Source organism: Solanum pennellii, chromosome 1 (assembly GCF_001406875.1).
Source record: "Solanum pennellii chromosome 1, SPENNV200".
Taxonomy (NCBI): Eukaryota; Viridiplantae; Streptophyta; class Magnoliopsida; order Solanales; family Solanaceae; genus Solanum; species Solanum pennellii.
Genome location: NC_028637.1, coordinates 105,022,414 through 105,040,477, shown reverse-complemented (window position 1 = coordinate 105,040,477; position 18,064 = coordinate 105,022,414). Strand labels below are relative to the sequence as shown.

The following is an 18,064-nucleotide window of genomic DNA, read 5'->3' as shown; positions in this document are numbered from 1 at the left end:
CCAAAAAAATTGTTTTTAAAAAATATTCTCAATTTTATAAATTATTTTCTACTCTAGTAAAAATAAAAAATGTTCCTCAAAAATACTTTTCATTCATAAATCAAACACTAAAAATCATTTCCAAAAAATATTTTTTACTCACCAACCAAACATGAGAAAATAAGTCCAAAATCTACTTGTTTTCCAGGAAAACATTTTCTAGGAAAACATTTTCCACGGAAAACATTTTCCTTCGTACCAAACACACCCTTAGTCTTGTTTAGTACTGTCGATAAAAATTACTTATAAGTATTTTTTTAAAAGATATTTTCTTTTGGAATTTTTTTTAAATAATTAATTTATATTTAATTTATTTATTTAAAAAGTGTTTTTTTGATTAATAGACTAAACTGTTTCTTTAAAAAATGTTTTTAAGAGTCAAACTATAAAAAGGACAAGGATTGATGTACTTTTAATAATAAAATTATTTTATAGAGAGAAACTATTTTTTTATTTAAAAACAGTAATTATTAATTTATCAAAAGCTTCATTTTTCAAGAAAAAATCGCAAAATAAGTGACTTTGACTTTTCAAAAATAATGTCAAACATGCTCTTACTAACTCATTTAACTATTAATATCTTCAAAAATAACTTTTTTCTTACGAGATAATAATAAAATTTACATACACTCCGTCTTCTCTAAACTCACTTCAATTGTCAACTCATTCAAATTTATTATAATTTGTTCGTTAATTAATTACTCGCATCAAATTAATATTTGTCAAGTTACCAAACATGCCCATTTTTTATAAAATAAAATAAAATCAGACTAGGATAAGTTACTTTGTCTGTTTTGAATTTTTTTTCATTAAATAGACCATGTTCCATGTTACAACTTGAATAGTACTATATGTTTTGGGCCCTATATACAACTTACACAAATATACATATTTTGTTTTATTTTTGAATTTTGAAAAAATTTAAATTTTTTTATTTTTTAATATGTCTGAGCTGCATATTAAAGTATGCGAGAATGTTTTTAATATATTTGAGCTAGTTTTTAATGTATTCAAGCTAATACTAAATGTATTTGAGTGACATATTGTATATCCGAGCTAATTTTTAATATATTCAAGCTTCAATTATTGTATTCAATTTTTTTAATTTTTAAAAAATTAATGTAATTAAAAACTTATTAAGAATAAATTGTTATTTAATATTAAAATTATAAAATTTACGTAATTTACACTAAACTAAATCGTAACAGACATTACGTGAGCCCAACATTTTATGCCTAGTCCCACCAGAGAAGATCCAGCTTTTAGTCACAAAATGACGATGACAATTATTAAGTGCATATATTACATACTTAAATAGTTAATTAACTAATTAATACGAGTGAATCAGTATTAGTCTTTGATTATGTTAGTTCAATAGTATAATAATATGTACTTTATCTAGTTGGGTCGCAGCTGTCATATATGTCACAGGATCATAACCACGAGATCAGTACGAAAAATAAATAAAAAATTGAGGTGCTAAGATTTGGCCAAAAGAATAATATAATACCATGGTACCAATAATTAAATGAAACTGCTTATTACCAATAGTAAATCCGAACTCGTGTGGGATGAGACATTAGCAGGGATTATGTTAATTAATCATATTACATATCCCCACACCATAATTTTTTTTTAAAAATAAAATTAGCATACACGTAAATATGTGGATAGCGAACATTATAAAAATGATATTTTGAGCGATATAAGATTGGAACTCTGTAGTTAATTGACATGGACTCACGTTTTTTTATTTCGATTTACGTGATATTTAGTCAGATTTAAAAAAAATTAAATGTAATTTTCAAAAATTTAAAAGTATTTTAAATTATAATTTATTACGACTTATAATTCTTGTTAAGCAGTTTCTAAAATATGTAATTTTTGTTTTTTAAGTATTTTTATTTTGAATTCACGAGATCAAAAAAATAGGATTAAATTATAATATAAATTATGCTACATGAATTAAAGGAGAGAGTAAAATATTTCCTAATTAACCAAAAAAAAACAAAAGTTGTTCACTGTCACAACTCACAATTCATACTTCCATAGGAGAATCCAAAAATGGTGATTAGGAAAAGTAGGTATTTTTCCCAATTGTTTGATCAACTTTTTAATAAATTTTAACTTTGACATTTTAAAAATAGAAAAGTTACTATTTTTTGATAAATTATTAAGACTAAGGTAACTCGCATTTTTAATTCTCACCTTCTTAATTTTAGGTGGAATTTTTTTTAATCATAAATATATATTTTGTATCAAGTTATTAAATATATAGCAAGCAAAACGCTAGTGTCATTAGAAATAATCTTTACTTTAATTAGAAGTTAAAATTTAAAACTTCGAATAGGTGAATATTTCGGATAAGAAGCATTTCTAAAATGGGAAATTAAAAAAAAATTGCTAGTGTTTTTTTTAAACTATATATATACTGGTACTCTTAATAACTTTGCGATATTCTGAAGAACAGGAAAACAGAGGTGTAAAGTTGGAAAAAATTGTCAAGATAAAGTCATAAGCCGACAAAATAAAATAAAAAAGAGCAAAATATGGGTAATAAAATGTTTTTTTTTTTAATTTCAATCAATGATATAAATATCAATAGTTCAGCTGCATCACTATCATCTTCTCTCTCAAGCTAACACGTCACTTTCGATATTACTTCACCTTCCTACCGCAGCCTCTCTCTCCGGCGAATACATATCCATAATCTCCACCGTAGTTGCCGTATATTCCGCCGCCGGCGAATCTCACTTGTCAAGCATTTTTTTTATTGGTAAATGAAAATAAAGTAGAGTATATAATATATTCTTTCCGTTTCTCCAAATTACCGTTTCAATAAAAAACGAGGAAATTGTGACCTCTGAAAGCTGTTGCACTGTTTTCTTCTGCTGTGTTTTTTTAGGGACGTATTTTTTCTGTGAAGTTATTTGGAGGAGATATAAATTTGGGGAGTTAAGAAAATGGAGGTGATTGAGAACTGGCCTGTGTTTCTCTAACATTTAAGTTTTGAGGTTTTTAAGGATTTTTAGGGTTACAAAGTTGTTGGACTTTTTTTTTGGGAGGAGAAGGTGAATGGCGGTGGAGTATACATGTTGCGAGACAGGGTTCTTCATACATATTGTGATAATTGTTCTTCTGGTACTTTTCGCTGGGTTGATGTCTGGCCTTACGCTAGGGCTCATGTCGCTCAGTCTAGTTGATCTGGAAGTCCTTGCCAAGTCTGGAACTCCAATTGATCGTAAAAATGCTGGTATTGTTTCTTTTTTTCCGGCCTTATTTTGCTGCTAACATTGTGGCGGTGTGTCTGTTGTTAAAGTTAGTTTTTTGCTATGTTGCTGCCTTTTGGCTGCTTTTATGGTATATGATGAAGTGGTTTGTTAGTTTGATTCCTTTTGTGTATTTCGTGCAGTAGCAAATACCGTCTATTTAATGAATGTTTTTGGATTTTTCCAGATGATAAACGCAAGATCTTTGAGCAATAAATATGCTTAGACTTTGTATGGTCTAGGGACTTACCAATTATCTGCGAAGAAATGATATTCTTTCTTTCTTGAGTAATTCAAAGATCATCTGTGCTGCAATCCAGAAATAGTTGGGACCAATTATATAAATCATCTGAACTAGCTTTGGCTTATTCCATTCCAATACTAAATAATATGTCTTTTAACGCAAGTTAAAAGTTTGATCTCATAAATAATTTCGATACTAGTTGGAATAACCTTGGATGGCGAAGTTAAATGTGTGATACTGCTTGTCCACACGTAATTTCTGGGTGTTTTAGTTAGATGATCTGGAAAAGAGGGTTTTTGAGAATGATGAATTGAGAGCGAGAGAGATAGACATGCAATAAGTGGTTTTATCTGATGTCAATAGGTTTTAGAAGTAGATGATACTAAATATTGTCTTGAGACTTGAGGTTTTGAAATAATCTAGTGGCATCCCAGCACATTTATTCGTTTAGGGAATTATGATTTCACAATTAAGACTTTTTGCTTTTGTCTTAACAGAGAAGATCTTGCCTGTTGTTAAAAATCAGCATCTATTGCTTTGCACTCTGCTTATTTGCAATGCTGCTGCTATGGAGGTATATATGCAAGATTATGGTTGTATGTTTCAACAAACAATTCGTGCATTCTTTGGATATTTATTTAGCTCTTACATTGTGTGATAACCTTTCAGGCACTTCCCATATTTCTTGACGGCCTAGTTACTGCTTGGGGTGCTATACTGATTTCTGTCACGTTGATACTTCTGTTTGGTGAGGTGAGGATTTTATTTTGTTGAGGATATAACCTTTCAGGACATGGATTTAGGAATGTCACTTGGATGGGATGGGTGGTTGGGTATTCCCGTGCACCCACCTAGATGGGAAGGGAAATAGGGTTCCACATGGTGTGTATGTCTCGCTGCCCTTTATTGTACATGTGGGCAACAATTCACTTTATATTTCTGTTTAGTGAGGTGAGGATTTATTTTGTTCAGCATATGCTTGAAAACCGATGAAACCAGGACATGGATTTAGGTATCACACTGGTGGGGTCGTCGCTGGGTGTTCCCGTGCACCTACCTAGATGGGAAGGGAAGTAGGGTCCTCTATGGTGTGTGTACCTCCCTGCTCTTTATGGATTTATCTACACCAAATTTACACACGTAGAATGAATCCACTTTAATTACGTGATGTGATTCTTTAGGATAGTCATGCCCTTTTCTTATTAAGGATTATTATTTTCTCCTAAGTTGCTCTATGATTATTTAATACTTTGGGATGAAGTTGTTATCACTCCCTCCCATTCAAATAAGTGCAATTAATTCTATTCAACTTTTCGAAGGGAATATATACTAAGAAACTTCAGCAGCATTTGTTGAAACGGGCAAACAAGCTTCTGGGTTTGGGATTACTTTCAGGACCTCATTACCATACATGGATTGTTGCCTTTAAGTTGTCATTAGGCTTACTCGACAGTCTGGGAGTCGTGTAAACAAAGTCCTGGTTAAAAATGCTTCTTATTCATTGTTCTATACCTCCTTGTCTAATGAAGAAGGAATTTGATAAAGATGTATTGTTCTAAAGACACAATTTAGCAAGAGTTTAGATGTATTAGTTTTCCTTAAAAGTGAAAGACTTAAGCTGTTTGGTGAAAGCAGATGATCTTTTATATGTGCGTCTTTTTTGTTAGTTTCAAGAGAATTTACATGTTCTCTTTTCTATTGTGTGGTTGAGCAGATCATACCACAATCTCTTTGCTCAAGATATGGACTTGCAATAGGTGCAGCTACAGCCCCAATTGTTCGTGTTCTTGTTTGCATCTGTTTTCCTATTGCATATCCGATAAGCAAGGTAGACACTTTTATGCAATGATTTATGTTAAACTTCCCATCTAGCTGAAAGTTGTCTTTCTGAATTGAGTGTCAACTGTATTCCAAGTTCGATTATCAAGCGTTGGCTTTGGGATATTAGTTGTTTGTTTTATATTAGTAGCTCATTTAGTTGCTGTGATTTCCAGCTGTTGGACTTTCTGCTGGGACATGGAAATAGAGCTCTTTTCCGACGAGCTGAGTTGAAAACTCTAGTAAATTTGCATGGGAATGAGGTAATTAATTGAAGCAGCTATGATGTTGATTTAGTTATGTGTTTGTGCTTCTAATACATTGCCACATAGATCTAGCTGTTTTTATTTCCTGTATCGTCTAATTGACTTAATACTTCCTTTTTTCGATTTGGATAAGAATTCTACTTGTTTTTCGATCTAGAGAATCTGTACTGCTAAACCACTTGAATTAGGATTCCTACTTACCATGTGTTGGTTGTTTTATACTTCTAATACTGTGACTTCCTTGTAAACAGGCTGGTAAAGGGGGGGAGCTTACACATGATGAGACAACGATAATTGCTGGTGCTCTTGAGCTGCATGACAAGACAGCTAGTGATGCGATGACCCCAATATCTGAAATCTTTGCTATTGATATTAATGCAAAGCTGGACAGGTTTCTATATCGTTTGATGTCGTAATAGATTTATGTATCACTGCCTTTTCAGCTGTTTGATACTCTATATTCCCCTATTTATGTACAGGAATCTGATGAACTTGATTTTGGAGAAAGGGCATAGCAGGATACCAGTCTACTATGACCAACCTACAAACATAATAGGGTTAATCCTGGTAATTATTGATTTATTTGTGCACTTTCCCTCGACGTAGTTGGAAGCATTTTCTCCCTAATTTAGGTACAAAAATAAAACAATTCTTCTCCACGAACTTTATTTCAATTCCCGCTTGCAAAGTTTGAAGGACTTTGTTTCTATGTTTCATGAGCCAAAAGCTGTTATCTAATCCTCCAGTTACTTCCAATTTCTTGTTCCACTTGAATGGTGATTTTGATTTTGTAGCGACTTGGTAGGTTTCTATGAACCCATGCACTGCTGGAACTTAGTGAGAGAAATATCACTACTAAATTCATGGGAAGTATCCTCCTAGGTGGCTGTTTGTGGAACTTTTAGGGCTTGTGATATCTTTTCCCCTATCATCATTTCTTAAGTCATTTTTACCCAAGACAAAAATGTGGTGTGATACATTACCAGATTTATACTGATATACAATGTTCAAAAACTTCCATTTTCCTCAAAAGAATTCAGTTGAATAAGTTCACTTCCAATCATGAAATGCTTGAGATTCTGCCTCGAGTGTTGAGATATGCAGTGTCTTCTCATAACTCATCATGAATTCATGATAAACTCTGGCTAAATCAACTTCTTAAACACTGGTCTGTATCAGATATAAGTGCATTCTCAGAGTTAAGCTTGCTTTTGCCCTGTCTATTCATGTGTGTAGTTAATTGTACTTATCCACCATCTGCCTACATCTACAAACAAGTCTATGTCCATTTTTGTCATTAATGCCTACTTGTTTTATGACATTCTAGGTTAAGAACTTGTTGACTGTTCATCCAGAAGATGGAACTCCTGTGAAAAATGTTACCATCCGAAGAATCCCAAGGTATATGTTATATCTCAAGTGTTGTAGAGGCTGCAAAAGCAAATTTACTCTTGTGCTTTCTTTGGGTTATGGTTGCTGCTTTCTTTGGTTTTTTGATTGTTGCAAGCATATATTTAACTTTTTGTGTTCAGTTAGCAGCATATCTTTAATTTGAATTCAAGTTCTTTTGCTGTCTTCTTTTCAGAAATTCAGGGTTTTTTGACATGTAACATTTTTGTGTTTAGTTCAGCCTAGAGCTGAAATGCATTGTAGTATAGCACAGTTAAAAAGCTTTTCCATTATATATTTCACATCTCTAACTTCAGTGCTTCCAAATTGAATGACATTACTCCATTCAGTGAGAGTTGGTTCTACCAGTATCTTAATTGAAATAAAAAAAATGATTTACTTTCATTTGAAGTAAGTTTATTTTTTAGGAAGACGGATAGTTCTAAAAATATATGAAAATGCATTGATGAAAATGATAAAAGATGGGGAAAGTGAACATGATATTCAATTTCAATGTAGACAAGGCAACTTAAATGCTGTCGCTGATAGTGTCATGACTATTCGAGATGAAAATATTTTGGTCTTGTGTTTTATGTCATCTAACCTTTTCTAAGAATGGAAGTCCATCTTGTTTGTGTCAGTGATGTTGCATTCATTTTAGGTTGCAATTACTGTGTGGTGATTGTTCTTGTGCTTCCAGTATCCCACATAAACGTCTTTTTGATTTCTGTTCTTATGGTGCAGGGTCCCAGATTCTATGCATTTGGATGACATCCTGAATGAGTTTCAGAAAGGTCATAGCCATATGGCTGTGGTAGTAAGTCAGTGCAAAGATGATATGGATCAGCCTGCTAGCAAATCCCCCGGAGAGAGTATGTTTTGCCAGCCGGGGTTATTTTTCTTTTATCGCATGTAAACCTTCTTTAATTTGGAGACTCCACCTTCTCTTTACTTTTCCAGCTCCTGTGAAAGATGTCAGGGTAGACATCGATGGTGAAAAGCCTCCCCTTGAGAAGAGTCTTAAGACAAAACGATCATTGCAGAAGTGGAAGAGTTTCCCTAACAATGGAAATGCTTCATTCAAAAGTACCAGGAGCAAAAAGTGGACAAAAAATATGTACGCGGACATTCTGCCAATAGACGGAAATCCGCTGCCAAAACTCCCAGAAGAGGAAGAGGTTGTTGGAATTATAACTATGGAAGATGTTATTGAAGAGCTTTTACAGGTAAAACTTCTTACAATTTGCCATTTTATATTTTAATGTTTTTCTAGACTAGTGCTGCTCAAAGGTATCTTATAAAATGTCAATTCTGCTTCTTTTTCTGTGTAGGAGGAAATCTTTGATGAGACGGATCACCATGAGGAGGTTTCATGATCGTAGTTATGTCATACACAATACACAATGTATAATTAGAAATTTTTGTTGTCTTATTAAAAAAAAAATATTTTGCTGGACTTTAGATCAAGTATAATATAATTCATAAATTCTAGTCATATTGTACAAGACTTCTGTCGACGTATAGCCTCAAAAAGGTTCTTTCAAAGGAATGTGTGCCTAAAAATGTGGTCATGCACTTACTACCTTGTTCATTTTCCCCTAAATCACAAGATCTGTGTGCCTAAAATTAATAGTGAACAATTATGAACCTGACGTGCCTTTTTTTCTATAAAAGGGGGCATTTTCTTAGTTGTAATATAAATCCACAATCAAACTCATTAGTACGAAATAAACATTAAGCAAATAGTGCCATTTCTCTCTATTATAAATATAAATAATAAAAAATTAATTAAATCTGAACGCCAGCACCGACTATGATAACATCCATATTTTTATTACCATATCATTTAAACATTCATTAATTACTAATCCTACATTATTTGAACCTAATTTGTTGCTCTTCTTTATAATTATCTTCCTAATTCTGAGATAATTATTATACAACAAAAATATAAATGCAAAGAACAAAACAATTAAAGTGGACAACAGATAAATATCAATAATCTCCATCTTCTTAATCCCTTAGCTTCCAGCTGATTAAACTCCGATCCACAGAGTTAATTAATTTTTTTTTTTAATAGAGAGAAGTGGGACTATTTGCTTAATGTATATTTCGTATTAACGAGTTTGATTGTGGATTTATATTCCAACTAAGAAAATGCCCCCTTTTATAGAGCAAAAGGAACGTCAATTGATCGATATACACGTGGATTTTTCCTGTTCACTATTAATTTGACACTCTATTGAGAAATAAAGTGATACTCTTTCGGTCTATTATTGTTTGTTAGGTATATTCAATATAGTCGTTCAAAATTAATTTTTAGTTTGAACAATCAAGAAATGTTTAGTCACTTTTTTTCAAACTCTACCCTTAATAATTACATAACTATTAGTTTAAAAAAGTAGTGGTCATTTTAAAGTTACAAGACAAAGTACAAATCTTGTATTAAATTTTTCTTAAGGTTTGTGCATGAACTTATCGTGACAAACAATAGTGGACAGAGGGTAAATAATAGGGATAATATTGTTATATTATTATTCGATTTTATTAAATTTAGTTCTTTAAAAAAAACTTGTTATATTTAATAATAAGGATAAAATGGACACAAAAAGTAAAATTATCTCTTGATTTTCTTAATTGAACAAGTATTGCTTGACAACTATTTTTAGTATAGTGAATAACTATGATCGAACAAAAGAGCATTAAATAGGAAGGAAAATGTTTTTTAGGAAATAAGTGGATTTTTACTTCTTTTTTTAATTTTCTGATACATGAGAGAAAAATATAATCAAAAAAGTATTATTTGGACACAATCTAGATAAATACAATAAAAAAAACTTTAAAATACCTTTGAACGGTGAAAAATTGAACAAAAATACCCTTAGTTAATAATTTTGATTTAAAAATAATCCTAGTGATAATTGTTATAGTGAGTTAGTGACTATAGATTATTGAGATTAAAATTATCAATAGATCATTATTGATTTTAAAAAATAAAATAAAAAAATTATAGGTCATTGAGATTATTTTTTCAATTTTTTAAACTCATTTGTCAGGATTTGAAGATCATAGAATTTTTGTAGATTCCCTTGTGATTTTCTAATCCTATTTCGAGATTAAAATATACATAATTTCTACTCGATTTTTGACATTAAATCTGTCTGTTTGACTTGAGTCGTCTTTTCCGATCACAAAACATGTCTTTTTAATCATTTGCGTCAGTATAAATTAAACTGGACAACTTACTTATAAAAAATAATAATTTCATTTTACAATACAGTAAGCCTTTCACTGTAAAATGTTATAATGCTGAAGTACAAAATCAAAAAGTTAAATAGAATACAGTGAAATAAAGAAAATGAAAAGAAAACATGGACAGGGCAGGGCTCAATGAGTCTAAAATTTGGACAAAACACTACACATGGGCAAGGTAGGCAGGGCAAAATCCTACTAGATCCCCCTATCCTGCCCCCCCCCCCCTAACCCCATTTACATCCTTGATAGTTTTGGTAAGAATTATTTCTAAGCACATTTTATATTAAGTGACTTGCATTGAATTTCTTTTAAACAAAAATTGGCTTACCTAATTTGTTGCTCATCCTTATAATTATCTTCCTAATTCTGAGATGATTATTATACAACAAAAACATTAGTGCAAAAAACGAAACGATCAAAATGCATGGACTCTTAGATGGAGTCCGAATCCTAAAGGGTACAAAATATTAACAAAAATTCCAAAACGGTATATAAAATTTTATATTAACCAAAATGGTAAAATCGCTGCACCAACAGCGACTTATCCCACCGAAAAAAGCAAAATCGCTGCATCTGCAGCGATTTTGCAAAATGATTTTTTTTTTTTTAAAAAAAATTATCGCTGCCTAAGCAGCGATTTATAGAATTTTTTTTTTTTTAAACAATGAGGAAATCGCTACCTCAGCAGCTATTTATAGAATTTCTTTTTTTTTTTAAACAATAAGGAATTTCAAAAAACAAATAAAATTAAAAAAATAAATAAAGAAGCACCGATTTCAAAAAAAAAAAGCGATTTAATATTTTTTTTGAAAAAAAAATTTCTTTTTATGAAAGCAACGATCTCTTTATTTTTAAAAAAAAAAGTTTTTTTTTTTGAAAAAATATTTCAATATATCAATTAATATGAAATGAAGGGAGTATAGAATTGCCACAAAATTCACGTAATAAAAACATAAAATATTGGTAAAAAAAATGAGCAATTATTTTTGAACACACCCAAATTAATTAGAAAACATATCTCAATACACCCTAATTATCTTTGTTGCTTTGGATTCAGTCAAGTCTTTTCCAGTTTCCAATAATAATTATTAGTAGAGTAATTAAAGGGCTTTATGAGTACTTATCATAAATTCTACAAACGATGCATCTTGATTATAGTACATTTATACTTATCAAAAAAATTTAGTATTATTTCTTAATGTGCATTTTATTTGTGGTTGATTTTTATTTTTTTGAATTGCGATTTATAGAAAAAATTTTTTTTTTTTTAAAATAAGAAAATCGCTGCCCCAGCAGCGATTTTAAATTTTTTTTTTTTTAAACAATAAGGAAATCGCTGCCCCAGCAGCGATTTCAAAAAATATATATATATAAAGAAATCGCTGCTGGGGCAGCGATTTCATAAAAAAAAAATTTCTAAAAAAATATTAAATCGCTGCTGGGGTAGCGATTAAAAAAAAAATTTTTTTTTTGAAATCGCTGCCCCAGCAGCGATTTCTTTATTTTTTTTGAAATCGCTGCTGGAGCAGCGATTTCCTTATTGTTTAAAAAAATATATATGTAAAAAAAATTTTTTTTTTCTATAAATCGCTGCTGGGGCAGCGATTTTCTTATTGTTAAAAAAAAAAATAATTTAAAATCGCTGCTTAGGCAGCGATTTCATTTTTTCAAAAAAAAATTACATTTTGCAAAATCGCTGCAGAGGCAGCGATTTTGCTTTTTCCGATGGGGTAAGCCGCGGTTGGTGCACCGATTTTACCGTTTTGATTAATATAAAATTTTATATACCGTTTTGAAATTTTTATTAAAATTTTGTACCCTTTAGGCTCCGAACTCCTCTTAGGTGTGTTGAATAGGAAAAGAAAATGTTTGTTAAGTGATTTTCTTACTTCTTTTTCAAAAATTTTCCGATACTTTAAGAAAAAAGTATAAACATAGAAGGCATTATTTGTACATAATCTAGTATAGCCGTATAGGACAGCAAAAGTACAAACCAAAATCCAAAGCTCACCACTAGTATTCATTTATTTCTTTGACATGAACAATGCCCAGGTAAAGCTGAAAAAACATACATCAGTGTTGAAAAGGAAGACAATTTGAGCTAGCTTAGCACACCATAGTTATAGACACTAGTAAGATCTGCTTGAACATGACTAGACTGGCACAGACAATCGAGTTGGGGTCAAATCAACCAGTTGGCAAGCCATGCTTACAAGATACAAGAAACGAGTTATACTGACCTTGTTTCTTGAAGAAGTTTACATGACTTTTGTTGAAGTGGGCGTGAGAAATGGAAGGTAATCTTTACAGGAGAAATATGCAAAATATACAAAAGTACACAACAAATGGAACTTCCATGAAGCAGGAGCAAAAGTAATGGCGTTTAACATCTGAACGAACTTATGAATCAACAAGGACCGGATAAGTTATCATATACCACTAAGGGAATACTATCTATCTGTGACGTTTGAGTCTTTTCTCCTCTCTTCTCCTACTTTTATGCTCCCTGTCTTTGGACTTCTTTTTTGATCTATGTTTCCTACAGTGGTCATGGTGCTTACTGGATTTAGCCTTCTTTGGGGCCTTTCTATTATCATCTGACAGAGACTCATTTTCCGAAGAACCAGGGGAATTCAGCCAGACGGGCTTCTCTGGCCCAACGACAACATGATACCCACTACCTTTGCTTAGTTTCACATCAGGACTTGCTGACTCTTTTTCTCTGGGATCTGGACTAGAAGGAAGGTAAGGACCAGCTTCATCCATCCGTGACCCAACAGTCCCCCTTCCTCGCTTGACCCTGCCAATAACAAGATGTTCAATTAGCTATGTGAGGCAAATTGAGGTTTTGACACCCTAAATACAAGTGAAAGTATTAGACTCAATGCATGCAGCCACAAAAAGATGTGGTCTAATTTCCTTATTTATTTTCATTTTCATTGCACGAATAGATGTTTTGAAGAAAGACTGACCTCGAATGTAGAAATTCCTCAATTTCAGCATCTCTTAATCCTTCATCTTCACTTGAATGAGAATCTTGTATCTTCCTTCTCTTTGATCCCCTTGAGCCAGAATCAGCATCATATCTCTCACGTGACCTCCTTTCAGAGACACTAAAATTATGACACTTTGTATCAGTGTTCTTATCTGCCAACCTTCCCTTGATCCTGTTTTCAAGCTCCACCTCTTTCTGCCTTAACTTCCACATCTCATTTACTTCAACAGCCCGGTTAGCTGCAATTGGTAAATTTAAGTGTCACAAAAAGATGCAAACTAAAGCACAAACGTATGAGACATGTCCATTTTGCCGTATACGAGACTAATTTTACCCTTCAAATAAACTACACTTTCACATTTTCCAGACTGACAACCGTAGTGTTCATGTAGATTCTTCACACATCAAGCCCTACGCAACCTACTAAGGCAACAAAACATCATTCACACGAAACAAAATTGAGGAAAAACAAATAAGCATATGTATGAAATAATTCTTATTTTATCTTGTACACAACTTGAATGTATGTGAGAGGTGCTTATGCAATCACTTGATTTTCATGAACAAAGCGTACACAAAGACTGCCACAAATTACAAAAAACTCAGTTCCTTTATATTACTGTAGGAAGCTGAGAAATTTAACATATCCTCCACAAGTGTAAAAATCTTCTAATATGTGCCAAAATCCAAAAAAAATACATCGATATTTCAAAATATGAATATTTTCTCATAATTTGCTTTAAAAACAAATTTAGTTTCTTTCTTTCCATATCACCAACCCACCAAATGCAAGCTGGAATTGTAGCCCAGATCCTCCTCTTATGTTTCCCAAATCCTTTGCCTGACGAGCATTAAAGAAGCTGCCTAACAGCACAACTGATGTGGACCATATTGAAGAATAAATTCCAAAACTCAAATGTGAAGCTATAATGTAAAACTAAATGTTTAGCGTCGTCCTCTTGTGGAAGATACTGATACAACAATGCCCATATGCACAAAGTGGAAGAAATAGTTCTACCAACAGAATGCCCTTTACTCCTCTGCATGATCGTCCTAATTCTTCTTCTATTTCCTTCACTCACTGATACTTCTGTAATTAGTATTACAGCGCTCCCAACCTTAGCTTAAAGAATCCAAAATGCAAAGCCACAAGAAACCATACTCTAAGCTTCCATACTTTTTTTGCACTTATAAATCTTCCTCACCAGTCGGCTATTCTTAAGCTTTCATATTTATTGTCACTACACTACACTCTCTATTTTCTCAGCGACTAGTAGAACTTACCACAAATTTCTGCCTAGAGGATGTAAAATTAGCTGAATAACTGACACTAACTCCAATCAAGTGCAGCCAGATATTGATTTACTTAGGGTGGAAAAGTTTTTAAAGACGGCAAAATGAGAAATAATGGATCAGACCATAACAAAAAGCTAGAACTAGATGGGAAATAGAAGTGATGCTTACCTTGTTGTACTCCAAGAACAGTTGCTGTTAAAAACCGTGAATTTGGTCTCCCCCTGACATTAGGCCGATGAAGATAAGAAAGTGCACCCTCTGACTGTGCTTGCCGCCTCAATTCTGCAGCCTCTTTCAAAAGAATTGTCGCAATTCTATTCTCTGTCTCCAAATCCATATTCAGCACCTATAACAATACACAAGAGGCATGGTTTACTATGCAGAACAGCAACTGGTGAAACAAATGAAATCTTGCAGCAGAGGTATATTCACCATATAAGCAGCTCCAACTACACATACGTTAAATCAAAGAAGACTTGTATAAATATGTTAATCTTTTAAATGATGCAGTAATTTCCTTCACATCCAAGATTTGTCTGTCCATAGGTGACATATAAAATTAGCAGATACCGTATCCGCAGTGGGAAGCCAATAACTGGCTTCTACCAAAGTAAGTTATCCTAAAATACAACATATATGTTTTAAACATGCAAAACGCCCAGTAAAAACATCTTCTTTCTTCATAGATGATAATCAACAAATCAACTACGTCCCAGCCCCAAGCTAGTTGAGTTTGACTATATGAATCCTTTATATTCATTCCACAATTCATGCATAATTTGCCTTCTGATATAAACTAGAGTTATCTTCTATCTGTAGGCAATACCAAAAATTAGTAAATCCACAACTGCGAGGGATTCCACAATGGTACGACACAAATCAGGCATAGAGATACAAAAATTTGCTGTAAAACCAACCCATAACAAAAGATGAGATGGAATATATAAAATAGTTGAAATTTGAGACTTTGGTCAATCAAGGGCGGCTCAACCCTAAGGCAGTGGGTTTAGGCCGTCAAAAATCCCAAATCCCCGAAAGAACCAAAAAGCCCTGAATTGAGTAATAACGAACACATCGAAAGACGCCAAATCGCAGAGAAAAGAAATAAATTAGATTAAACGAAGAAACACAAGTCGAGATCAAAGGCAGAGCAAGAAGCGACAGATAAAAGTAAACCCTAAAGATGAAGGAGATAAATACATACCTGGGAAGAGAGAGCAAGAGACAACCTGCACTTCCAAGGATCAAATCTGATGTAAATTCTTGATTCCTCCTATACGAGGAACACCCTATGAAGCAATGGCGGAAAGAACGCCAAGGACCAAAATACCCTTCCTAAGTTAGAGTAATTATGTTCTATGTATTTATCGTTATAATAATACTACTATTAATAACAATATTATTGTATGGGATTCCAATTCTAAATTTAGGAAAATAATAATTAGGAAACTTTTAAACTAAAAAAAGCATATAATAATACTTCCAAAACTAACTAACAAAAATAAGTAAAAAAGTGATCAAATTTTGGACAAAACAAAACACACGCCTATTGAATAAGGTAAAAGTGACATTTATTAGTATCATCAAATCAAATCCACTTTTATCTCTCTTGGTTTGGGCAAGAAGTTCTACACTATGGGCTCTCCTTTAGGTAGCCCAATTTTGTTTTGCTTAGATTTTGGATTTGGATCATGAAATATGCGTACACTTATTCACTTTTTTTTTTTAGATAATTATAGAGAATGACAAAATAATAAATATAATTAAATGCAGTAATTTTTCTTTTAATTATTTACTTTAATAAGCAAAAACACGTTTACTTTGCTATTATAGGACTCCACTGAATTGAATAAAATATTTTAAAAAAATAAATCGGAAGTTTTCTCTTTCTCCTTCATATTATACAATCTCTTCTTCTTTCCTTCAATTTCGTCCTAATATTCTTCAAAAATTCAATTTCAATTTTCAAACTTCTCTAGCATGGAGAAAACGTTTTCAAAACTACTTCCAAAATTTCAGGTACCGCTAAAAATTCATCTCATTTTATCAATTTTGTTAATTTTTTTCAAACTACTTTTTCACTTCAGTTCATAATCCATACAGATTTTTGGTTCAAAAAATAGATGTCCAATCTACATCGAAGAGATTCACACTAGGTATATCATTGCATGTTGAAAATAATGTTGAACACCCATTATTTTCTTTGGGTCTAATTCAGGATTTTAGGGAGATTTCAGGTTCAATATCCAAATCGAATACCATGCAATATATTATATCTAAATTGAGGAATGACTCAACTAGATTTGTGGATGGAGGTGTGAAAGATCATGCCAATGTTGTTGCTGGGTCAAGTAAGAAAAGGAAAGATAAAACTGACGTTTGTACAGTACACTATGATAAAAATAAAGTTGTTGGTTCTGGGTTATTCGGGCATCATAAGGTATATGTATAATCATTGTCCATGTATATATTTCGATTTATATTATATTTATATTTTCGTATTGATTCATGTCTTATATTTGTAACGATTCAAAAAAAAGAATTATATAAATAAGAATAAATAGGTATTTAAGGGCATAATTGTCCTTTCACGTTTTAAATGAATAAATAAATAAATAAATAAAACAGATTTGTATTTATTTATTTTAAATGTTATTTGACTAATTCTTGAATTAGTCTCCTAATCCAATTAGTCCTCTCTCTCTCACGCTTCTTAACTCCCTCTCTCACGTTCTCCATCTTCCTCACATTATTTCTGCCAAAATATCAACAGTTTTCATGCTTGAAGAACTAACAAAAATTTTTAAGCAAAAGAAAAAGTAATCAAAACGTCAAGGCTAAGAGAGGTTTGTCGAGAGAGGTGTACGTTGAAGTGAATTGGGGGTGGTTTAGAGGAGTTTTCCGGGCAGCAACATTTAAAGTTTGAACTTCGATTAAGGTATGGGTTTTCTTCTCTCTTGGATCCTTTCCCAAGAGGTCCCTTACGATTCAAACTATTCATCTCGAAACTAAGGTTGTTCCCCGTTGTATATCCCTGTCACTAGCTCCCTATGATCTTAGGTTGGGTGTTCTTGTTGATAGAATTTAGGGATACTTGTTTGTGGTGATAATCTCGTTTCGAGTATGTGTTCATGATGATGTGATTATATTTTATGTTTTTCGAAAAATATGAATGTAAATATGTATGTATTTGTGCAAGATTTTGATCATGACTTTGAGTCTTTCTTTAGCATGTTAATAGATTTGAGATTACTCGTGTTTTATGTGCAAATAGAGGCTCTTAAAATCGTAATATTCACATGGTTGAAAGGCTATAAATTCTAGTCACAATAAATGATCAAATCATCCCCCTAAATTTGTCTTAAGAACATTAACGAATGTATAAGAAACAAATGCTAAATTAACCCGTAAAAATGATGTGCAAAATTATGGAGTAATGTCCCAGAACCTGGAAATAAGTTTTAGAAGCATTCTGGAAAATTTGAGCAAAAAA

General features: G+C 32.2%; 2 protein-coding genes across 3 annotated transcripts; one reads left to right on the top strand and one right to left on the bottom strand.

Annotated features, from left to right (window-relative positions):
* Window positions 1–2,619: 2,619 nt before the first annotated feature.
* LOC107019190 (DUF21 domain-containing protein At4g33700-like) lies at window positions 2,620–8,486 on the top strand. Of its 2 annotated transcripts, XM_015219779.2 has the most exons (12): window positions 2,620–2,815; window positions 2,945–3,292; window positions 4,050–4,126; window positions 4,222–4,305; window positions 5,267–5,380; window positions 5,547–5,633; window positions 5,888–6,027; window positions 6,116–6,203; window positions 6,964–7,037; window positions 7,770–7,897; window positions 7,986–8,251; window positions 8,357–8,401. In XM_015219779.2, exons 2-12 carry the CDS (start codon window positions 3,115–3,117, stop codon window positions 8,399–8,401), a joined length of 1,281 nt encoding a protein of 426 aa, XP_015075265.1. In that variant the 5' UTR covers window positions 2,620–2,815; window positions 2,945–3,114. The 2 variants fall into 2 exon arrangements, with proteins under 2 accessions (XP_015075265.1, XP_027774512.1); XM_027918711.1 differs by having other exon boundaries at window positions 2,620–3,292; window positions 8,357–8,486.
* A 3,793-nt stretch (window positions 8,487–12,279) lies between these two features.
* On the bottom strand, window positions 12,280–15,930 carry LOC107010444. The gene is made up of 4 exons (XM_015209732.2): window positions 15,776–15,930; window positions 14,740–14,917; window positions 13,253–13,514; window positions 12,280–13,080 (listed from the first exon to the last, which is right to left on the bottom strand). Exons 2-4 carry the CDS (start codon window positions 14,906–14,908, stop codon window positions 12,735–12,737), a joined length of 777 nt encoding a protein of 258 aa, XP_015065218.1. The 5' UTR covers window positions 14,909–14,917; window positions 15,776–15,930; the 3' UTR covers window positions 12,280–12,734.
* Window positions 15,931–18,064: the final 2,134 nt, after the last annotated feature.